The sequence below is a fragment of the Zonotrichia leucophrys genome, chromosome 3 (assembly GCF_028769735.1).
Source record: "Zonotrichia leucophrys gambelii isolate GWCS_2022_RI chromosome 3, RI_Zleu_2.0, whole genome shotgun sequence".
In the NCBI taxonomy this organism is placed as follows: Eukaryota; Metazoa; Chordata; class Aves; order Passeriformes; family Passerellidae; genus Zonotrichia; species Zonotrichia leucophrys.
Window position 1 is genome coordinate 49,605,125 of NC_088172.1, and position 14,247 is coordinate 49,619,371.

Here is a 14,247-nt window from a genome sequence, read left to right on the forward strand (position 1 = left end):
CCCCTAGCATTTATGCCACATACAGTTTTTAAGGTGGATAGGAATCTCAACCATAATGATCTATGGATCCCTGATTTCACATAAATGGACAAACAGCAATGGGCACTAGCACAAAAAAAAATCCCTTGTCATCAGTACTTAAAAAACAGAATTAGGTTTTTTATGATTGCTCTTAAAAGCTACTTACACCTGCATTAGTATAAGTGACAGACGTATTAATTTCTAAAGACCATAAAGATGCCATGACAATACATATGTGTTTTTTTAAGTATATCAGTTCCAGAGTATGGGAAGACTATATTTCTAAAATTAATTAAATTTGACTTACCATAACAGAATCAAGTTTTTGTTTCACCTTCTGCATTCTCATTGATGCTCTTGCAACACTGACAAACTGATCTGCTGGAGACATCACTGAGTTTTTTTGCACAGGAATTTCAGAAAAACTGCCAATGAAGTGTGGCCCCCTTGGTGCAGCTGTGGTAAGTGATGAACTAAGATCTCTTACAAGTTCAGCTTCCTGTTGAGCAACTGTAGAAATAACCAATATTAATGTCTCAGGTGAAGCCTTACATTGTCATGGGAAAAAAAAAATGGAAGGATCAGAGTCATTTTGCCAGCCATGTCTTCAGTCAAATACCATCAAAAACTGTACCAACAGTACTATAGGGAAAACCTGAAAGTGACATGAAAATTTCCCCTTACTACCCCATTCTCCCCCTAACTCTTCTGATCACAATATCACACTTTCAGTTATTTGGTTTAGTAATCTCTCATACAGAACTGGTATTTTTGTATTGCTTATAAACAATAGTGTTCCTCATACAGAAATATGGCATTGGTGGGGGGGAAAGAGTGGGAAGAGAAAGGAATTTTTCAAGGGCAATGAAGTTGTAAAGCCTGCACTGAGTTCAAGCTGGGGACATTTCACATTTTTTCCAGCCTAGTTCAAGTGAGTTTATGATGCCTGAACAGTACTTCATAAGTTGACAGACATATTACCCAGGCACAGGACACAATGACTGACAAGTTGACTTTTGCAATTTTTTTGTACTATGGTCTCAAGCCAACAAAGGTTAGAAGAATTCTTCATGGAAGTTCTGCCCAGGACATTAATAAAACTGTTGGTGTATCTAAAACACATGCTGCCAGAATCTTAAAAATTGTGTGAGTAACTAAAATTAGTATTAGTATATGTTTAACTCTTTCAACACTGTGGCAGTATGACTATTTTCTGAAAGAAAAAAGAGTGCTTTTAGCCAAAAAAGGAACATAAAGATAGTAACCAATAATACAAAAAAAAAAAAAGACTACAATCTATGAAAAGTCTTATTGTTAGCAGTTGGGCAGTCAGAAGACACAAATAACTATGACTGTGCTGCATGGTCTCTAAATGTGTATGCCCATATATATATTTCAAACTACTACGTTAAGTTTTTTAGACTCACTGCTCATCAAAAAATTCTGAAGAAACCCTTCACCCCCAAAAATCATATTGTTTTTTACAATACCAATATCTTTCTTAATTGAATATAGCACTGAATATTGATTGCAAAATCATTCCACTTAATGTTCCTGTAAAAGTTAACCAATTCAACAGATAACCTACACTGAGATTTTATATGAGTAATCCTATTACTACATGTTACTTAAAAAGCCAGTACATAAAGACAGGATCAATTTTACAGATGTATGTCCCCTGCAAACATAATTAATATAAAAAATAACTGCGTAATTCATATTAACACATTAACTCCCTAGATGAAAATGTCCTTATATGAACACAACTATCAAAAAAGCCTGTGAAGGACAATCTGAATTTTATTTCGTATCCCAAAAATTCTAAGTTAGCATTTATTTCTATCTTCTCTTCAATAAAACATGGGGAACAAACACATCTCTGACATAATGACATCACAGCTATAACAGCTACTTATCAGAAGTCTATACACTCTCATCCATTTCTATACAGCTCCTCAACATTATTTTGCAACATAGCTGGCACAAAATACACAGATTCCAATTAAGCTACTAATTGGCTTTCCAAATAATTGTATTTTCTGGATTCATATTCTACCTTGATACTGCAAAAAGGGCTTTTGTATAATGCTGCCTATATATGATAAAGTGCTGCAAAAATCACACAGTAGGAAACACAAAAAAATTGAGGGACCTCTAGTGATTTTGGCTGGGCCAAAACCCTTGCTTAAAGCAGCATCACATAAAACAAGTAGTGCAGGATCATGTTCAATTCAGTTTCGGTATCTCCCAGAAAAAAAGATATGCATTATCATCAAATGACTGTTTTCTTTTCCTCTCAAAAGAAGTACAAATACTAACAAATTGCTTCTAAAAATAAAATACTTACAGGTGAGTATCAAGAAAATTTGTACTGTACCTTTATAATCATAAATGTATACAAGTATTGGATGGTTTTGACCAAAGGCACAGAAAGACACCATGTGCTCGTGTGGATGAAAGGCAACATCACGAAGTGGAGATGTGAAGGAGAGATCAGAATATATGGCCACCTGATCTCCTACAGAAGTGAAGTAAGTTTATTAATGCCATGGAAAAATATTTGAAACATTCAATCCAGCAGAATAAGAGCTGGTTAAATCTTGTATTACTACAATGTTTGCCACTGTAAATAAATGTTGTTCAGTCAATTTCCTGATTGAAAAGTTGTATTTTGGCATAAGACAAAGGAAATACTGCAAGCTTTTAAGTTATTCAGTACGTCAGAAAAGTTAGTGCTGTTGCAATAGCTGCAGGAAATGCCAGAGGAGGATGCACCAGGTTAGATGAGTTCTCTCCTTCTGATAAGCATGTTCTGGAAAGGTGGCGTTCCACAGTATTTGTTTGTGCTTGCATTGTACAAAGATAGGCATCTTAGCTGTGGATCTCAGCTATATAACACTGATAACAGGAGTGAAAGTTGAGGACAGAATTATTAAAAATATAAATAAAATTAGCTCTTCAGCTGATGGCACTATAAATGCAAATACAGTGTGGAAACAAAAGTCAAAATCCGATAAAAACATACGAATAACAAAGTTTCTCCTTCCTTTTATTTTTGTACTTTTTAAAAAGTTTTCAGGCAAATTATGTAGCGACAGAGACTCAAGTTAACATAGTTGGAAACATGGAAAGAAATTCAAAGCAGAACTGTTAGTTATCCTGCCAGTTTCAAAATATTTACCTTTTTTAATTTTAAAATACTATATAAATTACAATTACAGACAGAATATAATGTCATCAAATCCAAAATGGTATTCTGGTACTTTCTGCTCTTATTTTCATCTCTTTTACCTCCTGTACAAGAAACTCTACCCTACATTTTTGTCACATTTTTTCAGAAAGATTTTGGTAGCTATTTTGAAACTCCTTGGCTTGGGGACTAATTCACAGTGAAGTCTTATATACCACACACCAAAAATATTCAGTCTCTGACCACCCACCACAGAGATGAAGTGGTTCAGCACAAGAGCCTCATTCTCAAATCTAAACAACACAACAGAAAAACTTACCTGACCTAAAACATTTTTGTGCATTCCATCTTAAGATCCTCACCACATGTAAAGAGCTGCAGTACAAAAAAAGCTGAGCCTCAGGTGCTCCAGTCATGCTGGATATTACAAATGTTACCCCTACTAATTTCCTCTAGAGAATTAAATCTCAGAGATTAATAACAGCTATTTAGAAGGTTGAGCTAAAGCTTCAGGATTTAAGAACATCTCACCAAAGTTTCATTCCATATCAAAAGTGTTTCGATAAACCTTAAAAAAATCTTTTCCCCCTCAGCTTTGACAATTTGGCTTAAGCCCATAAAATAATTAGTTACCTGTTTCTGGATTCCAAACATAAGCCTTTCCATCTTCACTTCCTGAAAACAGGAACGTACCACATGGTGTTAAGGTGCTGTGAATCTTTTCTCTGTAATTTGTGGCACCTACATATTTCTTTGTCGCCAAGCTAAAAAAAGTTTGCAAATATAGAAGATTTATTCAGAATAGACAATGTAACTTTTTAATTCTCAGTTCCCCCTCTATTTCTCAGAAAAATCAGTAAACTTTGCATCTCAAATACATATGCAAGCACACACTTCTTGCAGAGTGAAGTATTTATTTACCCTTTATTTTCCCTAACCTTCACACTGCACCTGACAGTATAGATGAAAATGTGCATCCTTGTCTTTCAGTAGAAAAAGTAAACCCTCAGATCTAGACAACAGATAGTGCAAATTACTGCATCTCTATCTTGATCCTGGGCTTTGCAAAAAAACAGGGAAATTAGCACTATTACACCAAGCTCTGTTAGAAAAGTTTTCATTATGCTTCTTGAGCTTGAATGATTAAACCTATGCAGCAGCACTCTTCAGACTAATGTCTCCTTGGTCAGAAACCAGCAGTAGAATCACCAAATTTCAGACATAAACGCTGATTTACTATAAATGTTCGATATTATTTTTCAGCTTAGGTATTCTTTTTTCAGTGAAACACTATAGGTCAGCATGGTAATAATGATCTACTGTCAAAGTCTGTTTGCATCAAGTAAGAGAGAATCCACAAAAAGGATGGAAAGAAGATAAATCAGCTTGAAAGAGGCATAGCCTGGAAAAAAGATGTCGAAGTTCAACATGGAGACTAACCCAGCAGCAGTACTACAATGCAGAATTTAAGGCAAGAAGAACAGCAATAGGCCACCATAGCCTCAAGGACAGAAGACAGCATTATTTCACATTTGCTACTGCAAAAACAATGAAATTATGCTGGGAGAAGTACAGTGCATTTAATATTACAGGAAAATTATTTCAAACAATATTCCAAATAAATATACCCTAGATGATCCAACAGCAATATTAGCTCAAATAAGAGTTCCATATTAGCCCACATAAGAGTTTTAGCTGTAGGAATAAGAAAGATAGTATCTCTGAGATGTCATGAGAAGAGCCCTGCAAGATGTAAAACTAACCTTCATATGGAACCCTAAGGAGAGGGCTGAACTAAAACCAAATCCCTGATCACATACCTAAGTGACAGGACAGCAGTATTATCCAAAAAGATCAAAAAAGCAAGTTGAAAGAGGAAAGTTAAGAGCAACCAGCTGTCAATCAAAATGAATTGTGTTCATCTGTGACCTCCACCCCCTCTTTTCTCATGCAGGGAATGAACAGTTAATGCTGACGTGTAAAATTATCACTGCTGGGTATCTGAACCTGTGGTTTATTGATAGACTTAAAAGTCAATGTAACTGTGGGCTGTGGTCAAAGTAGAAGTCCTGGTGGTGTCCTCTCCACCCTTATTTTCCCAGGCTCTCCCTCATTTCTTCTCTTGGGCAGCTATCAGATAAATTTGATCAAAGAGTTAATAATAAAATGAAAATTAATCATTTGTATTTGTAGGCTAATTTTTAGTCAGATCAGCTCACTGATCTGACTTACCCCACATCAGAAGACCTCTAGAAATGATAAAAAAGAAATGCTAGGAATACACAGCCAAAGGTGTGGGAGATTGCTGGAGATTGTACATCCAATGGATAAATTTGCTTAAAATAATTGTGAAATTGCAGCCCATATTAAATCTTTTCTTAAAGATTAATATGCATGCCCATGTTTCCCTCTCAAAATAAAACTTTCTGCACGTTTTAGAAAGAGGAGCAACAGAAGAACCCTGGCCTAAAAAACGACAGGTTCCCTCTCTTAATCCAGCAATTTCATCCTTTGACTGAGTGGATAGTTCAGCTTCTAGCATGGTCATAATATTTTATCAGTTACAGAAAAAGAGAAATGTGCACCATAATACAGTAGAGTCCTCAGCTAGCTCAAACATTCAATCCAGGACAATAACAGAACTGCTTAATTTCAAAATGACCTTCCAGATCATTAACTTCAACTGTTAACACAGCACTGTCCCATCCACTACTAAACCATATACCTAAGGGCCACATCTACACATCTATTGAATACCTTCAGGGGTTTTCTGTGTGCTGAGGGGCAGAAAGAAACCTATGAAATTAAGGATGAAACATTTTAGAAAAGTTGTTCATATCTCTAATGTGACTTTCCAGAACAGAATGTTCAAGTGCATCTTATCTACATATGTAAGTGATTGGTGAGAGAGACTGCTCACTCCCACCCAATAAAAGGACAAGAGGGAATGGACATCAATTGAAATATAGCTATAAAGTACAGTATAGCTTATAAAGTACAGTATAGCTTATAAAAATAAGAAAAAAGTACTTCATTTTGAGGGTAAATGAACACTAGAACATGTTGCTCACAGAAGCTGTAAAATTTTCATCGTTCAAGATATTAAAAATCCAATAGTATAAAGCTCTGACTAGCATGCTGTTGTGATTTAATTGTTGGGTTGACCTGGTCATTCTCCAACATCAATCTCAAGTGAGTCTATAATCTCCCTGCTCATTATTTTCGTTTGTCATTAAAAAATCATGCTTATACCAATTAAAAATGAGAAAATCATCATAAACTGCAAAACTATCTCACAGCCTGCTTAATATACCATAATAGGTACATCACTGCATTTTTTAGCATTTATGATGATAATCATTTCCATTTCATCATCAAAATATCCTTCCCAGAGTCTTAAAAATGCAAAACTACGACACAAATATTACCACTTCCAAGTTCTTTTCATGCCCAGATTGCATTTTAAAAAGGATTTCAATCTTTAGAAGACTAACATTGTATTCTTCATGCCAGTTTAGTCTCCCAAGTAATCTAGGAAATTTTAGATATTCTATTCTAAAAGACTTACTCAATATCACCCAGAGACTTACTCAATATCACCCAAAATGCAACACAGCAGTGTTTTGAAATAATTTCCTAACCCTAACATTTCTATCCCTGATTATTAGGATATTTTTTTTCTCCCCAGCTACACAACTAATACCTTTGTGGTATTTTATTTCCCCATAAAAATTTTAGAACATAAAGGAAATACATGTTAGTCACCAAAAATACCAACATTCTGAGATCCATAATTCTCAGGGTACTGTCTTTGGCATGGATTAATAAACGCCTTCCATTCGGATGCACTTCCAAATGATTTACTGGTGTTCCTTTAATATCATTTTCTTTTATTTCCTACAGAAGGATGGAAAACACAGAAAATTATATAATTTTGTGGTTTAAAACTCATGTTTTTATACATTATTGCCCATTTTTCTCTTGCATTACTATTTTTCTGCTCAATTCATTTTATATGGTTAAGGAAAAAGTTTGTTCCTATATTAAAGCATTACATCCTAGACATCAACTTTTTACAACCATGAGGCAGATTCTGGTGTGACTGAATTTTCAAATTTCTGAATTTCTAAAAAAAACTAAGCTGATGACAAAAATGCTGACTGAACATCAAGGCTCTAAGGTATGAACAAATGTGATTTTCAGAGCCTGTGGTCTATTTTATTTTTGTGTCTAGAGAACAAAGTATTTATCCGTCAAAAAAGTTTTATCAAACCTCAAGTATTTTCACGTTTTACATATATAAAAAAAATACAGAATCACAGAATCCTACAATATCCTTAGTTGCAAGGGCCCTGCTATAAACATCAAAGACAAACTCCTAGCCCTACACAGGACAGCCCCAAGAATCACACTGTGTACCTTGGTAGTCCAAATACTTGTGAATTTTCTCAGGCTTGGTGCTGTGATCACCTGCCTGGGAGCCTGTTCCAGTGACCAACCCAATTAAGTTGCAAAACAATTGTAAAAAATTAAGTCAGTCAATCACTGAACATTTTGTCAGTTCTTCTATACCAATTTTTAAAGAAAATATACCTCTGCAGTTAAACAAAAAGTAATGTATCAAAAAATTTAATTCAAATCAGATTACTAGATTTGGAACAGTACACATAAAAATTACAATGCTAGTTAAGAAACTTGTTTACCTGATTGACCTTCCAGTGTTGAAAAAGGTGTGGAGAACTTCCTTTGACAGGTGTGTCCCAAACTATTATTAGTCCTGAACTATCTCCTGAGAACATGTGGTGTCCTGAGAAATAATGTCTTATGAGTAAAATACCACCCACAAAAAAAACCACAAAATAAACAATCTTTTGTTCTCTCATTTTTGTGAATAGGCAAATACCAATTCTTCCATCTCTTTTGCTATAATATACTCATTGCAAATGCATTTTTCTCATATTGTATGACATAACCGGATACCATAAATCTGGATGTAGTATATACATTAAATAACTGAGGTGCAGAACATATCTTTAATTTTTTTCATTTTTATTCATTTTCTAAAACCAGCAAAAAGTGAGCATTTACAGCTCAACAAGCTTCACATAATAGCTCAATGATTACTTATACATTCATTAAGAGAACCTTGAATTAGAACAAATAATATTTTCCAACACTTATTCTTTAAACACAAATATTTATTCTTTATAAAAATACAGCTTTCCTCGTTGTAGTACCTACTCCAGTGACTAAAATGAACCACCTAACTACTAATGATGTCACTAATACTAGAAAAAGTCGAGCTTTAACTTTCACCCATCTTCAACTCTTGCTCCACTAGTAGATCTCAGTACAACCCTCACTTTCAGCCGTCAACCTATCAATTTACATGACTCACAATGGTCAAACCTCTGTTCCTTTCTCTCCGTGTTTCCTATTCTCTGTCAATATTGAAAAGTTCATGACCTTCCCACTTCAGTTTAGAGCTAAAATTCTCACAATCTAATTACTACCACCTTGTTTTCTTCATCAATTGATTTGGGTTGAAAGGGACCTTAAAAATGATCTAGTTCTGCCCTCCCTGAAATAGGGAGGGACACCTTCCACTAGAACAAAGCCCAGACCAACACGGCCTTGAACACTTTCAGGGACAGGGCATCCACGATTTCTCTGGGCAACCTGCCTCAATGTCTCAGCATTTTCCCAGTAAATAATTTTTTCTGAAGAGGAATACACTGCCTCCATGAAGTAAAATAGTAGCACTCAAAATGGTTTTCAATTGGAAAGACAACTATTTGTAAAAGCAGTATTAACTACATACCTTCTGCATCAAAACAAAGAGTGTTGATGAAACTTTTATGGCCATCAAGCTCCTGTAGCAGTTGCCCATGGATTTCTTTCACATTTGCATTCCAGATTCTAATCACTGAGTCGTAACATCCTGTCACAACCAACGAGTCAGCAACTGGGTGGTACTTGGCAGTGTAGACAAATGAAGGATGAGGGAAAACTCTCACTGCAGACGCTGCCTTCATTTCTATTTTCCACATTCTAAAAGAAAACAAAGTTAGACTTTCTACTGTACAAAGCAGTCACACACACAGGTATAACTGATGCCCATATTTTTGGCTACTGGTTCTAGAGGCAAATGCTTGCAAACACTTAACAATACCTGTCTATCCCACCAATTTATTCCAACTCTATTTAATCCTTTAACATGGTACTTTCTAACAAGAATTAAGAAAAATTTGCTACTTTACACAGTATTTGGTCCTCAAAGAAAATTAATTACTACTTATTCATTCAATGGATATATTTCTCATTTTAAAATACTCAAAGAATTCCATGAAATGAATTGGTTTCCTTCTTCCAGGTGTTACAACCAAATTAAGCCCTTCTGGGGTATAATTCATTTAAGACAATAATATAACAAGAATAGCCACAGAGGAGCATATAGGCCACTAAATATAAATATAATCCCAGAAAATTTTAGAATAATAATTACCAGCCACACAGTGATCATGATCTCAAGGATGTTTACATCACATAAATTCACTTCTTACTATTCATCTACTTCCTATCCTTTGCCAACCATAGATGTAAAATCAGATTTTGGTTATTGTTTTCTATTTGATGGTATGCATTTTCTTAGCGAGCCTCCCCCAAAGATGGGTCCACAAAGAATAAAACAGATCACTACCCAGATCACTAAATACAGGTGAGCAGCACATTACACACAGTATTCAGTTACAAAATGCTATTGAATGGTTTTAGTGGCACCCACTTCTGGTGAGGCAACCACATCTGGTGGCTGCTGAAGAATTCTAAGCTTACTCAGGTGACTTAATTACAAAATTGCAACCCTTTAGAGTACAGAAATTAATCTGCAATTTGATGCAGAAAGGTCACAACGAGTTTACCTATCTTTTAGAGTTATTTTAATCTAACAAAACAAAACTATATTGCTCACAAATAATGTGGACCTAAAGCCTGGGAAGGCTTGAGGATAACACAGAACACTGTATAAAGAAGAACTCACAGAGGTTCATGAATTTGCCTTCACGTTAACTTAGAACTCAGTTAAAGATAATCCAAATAATAAACTGATAATTACTTTAAAGCAGTGGGGTGCTGAGACTTTTTAAGGAGCTGAAGGCAACTCACAACAAATACAGGAACTAATAACTCATACAGTGACTGCACAAAGTATAGAGAAAAGGAGGCAGACCACTGCAGTTTCAACTTGCTGCCACAAATTCAAAAATTGAGGAGCAGCTCAGCCTTTTCATAGGCAACATAAATGACTGAAATTGATATTTATCTCAATATAAAAAATTCTTACATAATCCACTCCCAAATGAAAAAAAACCTGAACTCTCCACACACTCTTTTTATGCCCACATACATACAGTTCCACACACACAACATATCATTTAACAATTCTTCTGGCATTTCATTTATGCAACTGCCTGTACCATTACTGAGCTGCATAGCCAAAATAATAAATAGGTCTGAAGGGCTTAAAAAACCTAAAAAGCTCTATGAAAACCCATGAAGTTGTTCACAATAAAATTGTACAGTGTCCCAATGATATTTCCACGGGTATCCACAGCTTTGAGGGTTTTGGTTTTTAAATCTGAGCAGAACAATATTTTAACATTAACATTGTAGGGAAGTACACTGTAATTGTAGGGGATTTGATTTAAGAAACAACAGTATCAAAATTAATTTACAGCAATTTAAGCTGAATTACTTTACTAAGTATAAAAAACCAAAAGAACACCACCAACATACATATATGCAGTGTGGTAAATTTACACACAACTTGAATCTTAAACTTTCAATTTCCTGCCTGATGTTCAAATTTGCACACTTAATACTGCATTCATAGTATGGCAATTTCTCCAGGAACAGAATATTACAACTGTCTCAAAATAACAGCTCTTTTGGTTTTTTACTTCACTGTAGATTTAGACACTAGGGTTTTAGGAAAAGCTTTGGTTTCAAATACAAATATATTAGAAATAGTAAATACAGTATAAGTGATTCACACAACTACGATTTTGATATTTTTTTAGTCACACGGTAACCAAATCTTTAATTAAAACATTATAGCACAGGTTGTAGTAAAACATTGAATTGGGACACTTTGTTTTCAATTTCTGATGGTATCTGCCAGAACATCTCATCAAACACTGAATTGGGACACTTTCTTTTCAACTTCTGATGGTATCTGCCACAACATGTCATCATACTGACCTGACAGTGCCATCAGAGGAAGCAGTAAGAAGGTACTGATTGTCTTTTGACCAACAAAGATCATACACTATGTTAAGATGACCATAAAATTCTCTCAGGAACTGTCCAGAAGGAATTTCATACACTAGGTAATTAGAAATAGAAAAAGAAAAGTTTTTTCAGTATTTGCAGTCAAACAGATGTACCTACTAGAGCCAAAGTTTAGTCTAATTTTAGGCTGATTTTCTGCTAGCATAAATCAACTCACTTTCTGTATCTTCTCATTTTGAGGCAGCAGGATGAAATAATTGCTAGATATGAACAGACAGCAAGCATCTACTTCCACCTAGTGGTTCACAGGTGCCACAAATGTCTTACCCCTTGAGAAACACTTTATTTGCATTAAATTATTAGAACCAGATTAGGATTATGTTGGGTTTCTTCAAATTTTGACAACTAATTGACCAATCTTAGAAATATTTTAACACTAAGATAATTTTATGGGGCTGTGTAATAAAGGAATCTAGATTTATTGTTCCTTGCATTTAAACACTTATTTGTGTACACTTAAAATTCTGCTCTTTCTAAATCTCAAAACTTTTATGCAAGGTTTATGCAGTTGAAGCTACTGTGATGAAGCAGTCAAAAATTTGAGTTACAAGGAATGTTTGTACTTAACTGACCTGGACCACAGAAGAGAGTGGCTTCCAGTAGTCTGTCTGGAAATGGTAACATTTCAGGATCTAACTTTCCAGACGGGTTAGAAGAAAAACTTTTAATATAAGTGTGTGAGGTGGATGCTTAAAATGTTATTTCCCTTAAAAAACGTTATCATCAGAAACTATGTTCTTTCTGCAAACTGACTATTTCCATTAGGCCTCTGGGCAGAAATGGTGTCATTTCATACTATTAAACTGTGTGTATGTAACCATGTAGGAAAAGCCAATTCCAGCCGTATCACAGAAGGAGCATTTTCCTCAATGCTCTTTAATGCACAGAACAATAGTCTAATCACAACTACAAACCAGAAACTCTAAAAAAGCACAATTTAAAAATTAGCTTCCCTTAATCTTTACTTCCAAATGCATGGATTATAAGCAAAAAGCCAAAATGCATTTAAACTTACAAGCAATGGGATAGCCGTTCCTTCCTGCACATGCTGCTGCCAGCGTTCTCCCGTCATGAGAGAAGCGGATACAGAAGCAGCCCAGATCTCCAGCTCGCAGGGAAAACAGGGCCTTGTTGGGTATGCGGCAAGCCTGGCTTTTCAGGGAACAATTGGTAGGAATATTAACCATCCAATGCAGGGAACACACTCTGAGCTCCTGACATGCACAAGCTCTAAAAGGCTAGTAACATCTTAATGGCATTGCAAAGTAAAATTCAATGTATTATAAACAGACAGTTTTGCAGCACAACCTAGGCCCCATGAATGTGCATCTCTTTCTGCCCCATTATTGCAAACAACTAGCATGTTTAGAAAACCTCAAAAAAAACCAAAACTGAAATAAATTCTTCAATATTAAGAAATGCTTAAAAATGTCTACCATCAGTCATGTAAGCTGTGGAGTTAGACTGTAAGTCAAGGTTGTTTAAGGAGCCTAAGCTCATCTTTTAGTACCAAATGACTGCAGTGTGAACTCAGAAACCCAACCACAGGCACTCAAACCTTTGGTCTTCTACCCAATAATTTTAAAATTCCTCATCTGTATTTAAATATTTGACTTTTAAAGACAGAACCAGAGACGAAACATCTCAAAAAACTCAACTGGTATTTTAGACCCCTTTCCTTTCTCCCAGCATATTACCTTTTTTTCACCCAATGGCTTTTTCTCCAAAACTAAATTCAAAGTTTAAGGTGAAGGGCAATATCCATAGTAGCTACATGGTTCTTCCATGTAAACTCTTTCTTTTTTCATATTTTAAAAATGTCTTCAACAAACAAAAAGTAAAGTCAAGAAAATACATTTCTAATCAAGCTGAAGTCTGAGAACTGGCTTCCTGTCTTCTTATTCTTTCAAACTTTTAGCGAATTCTGCAGATAAAAATACCTGACTCTTCTGGTATAAAAATGGTTAAAATCAACCATAAGCCTCCTCTACTATCTATGACAATTTTTTATGTTTTGTTTAATATCTTTGTTAATTATTTCAGTTAATTACTTACTACATAATACTTACAAAATATTTAAATTCTTTTAATTTAAAATTCAAAGAAAAATGCTTCACCTGTCCGGGCAATCTTGACCATTTAAATGGCTCCTTTTTCTCATCTAAAGAAGGTTCACATCCTTCTCTCTGGAGCTCAGACAGTGCTGTATTACTTTGCTCCTGTTGAACAGCTGCCATAGAGTGAAAAGAAGCACCAACCTTAAAGCAAACAAAAATAAGTATCAGGGAAAAAATATTTTTAAAGTGAACAATGTAATTTCTAAAAAGCCCAAAAGGCACCTTTCATTTAAATGTCTTGCATTTTTATATCTGGAATACAGAGACTGGAAAAGCTTAATACATGAAAACTGCATTGCAAAATATAATTTAAAGCAACCAGGAGTCAGAAAGCAATCCAAGCTTCCAAAGTTGTGTCAATCCAATGGTACCACAATTTTTCAAATGATCGATTATGTCCTATTTTTAGTAACTATCAAGGTCAGTGAAAATTAGAATTACTCCACTACTGTATTGTATTGTACTACTGATAGGGTGCACATCTCACCAGGCTTCCACAGACCACCCTTCATAGTACAAAAGTGAGCACAAGGTATTATTACAGCTCTAAATACAAACAGGAAATTATAT

At 35.0% G+C, this 14,247-nt stretch overlaps 1 protein-coding gene across 3 annotated transcripts in view; it reads right to left on the reverse strand.

Moving 5' to 3' along the window:
- Window positions 1–14,247, reverse strand: part of AHI1 (Abelson helper integration site 1) — an 84,627-nt gene that overhangs the window by 53,974 nt on the left and 16,406 nt on the right. For all 3 annotated transcript variants that reach the window (XM_064708110.1, XM_064708111.1, XM_064708112.1), the window contains 9 exons: window positions 13,678–13,818; window positions 12,576–12,708; window positions 11,471–11,594; window positions 9,033–9,262; window positions 7,915–8,018; window positions 6,990–7,108; window positions 3,845–3,975; window positions 2,399–2,539; window positions 329–531 (listed from right to left, as the gene is read on the reverse strand). In XM_064708110.1, the coding sequence (XP_064564180.1) occupies window positions 329–531; window positions 2,399–2,539; window positions 3,845–3,975; window positions 6,990–7,108; window positions 7,915–8,018; window positions 9,033–9,262; window positions 11,471–11,594; window positions 12,576–12,708; window positions 13,678–13,818 (1,326 nt within the window). The remainder of the gene's footprint in view (window positions 1–328; window positions 532–2,398; window positions 2,540–3,844; window positions 3,976–6,989; window positions 7,109–7,914; window positions 8,019–9,032; window positions 9,263–11,470; window positions 11,595–12,575; window positions 12,709–13,677; window positions 13,819–14,247) is intronic.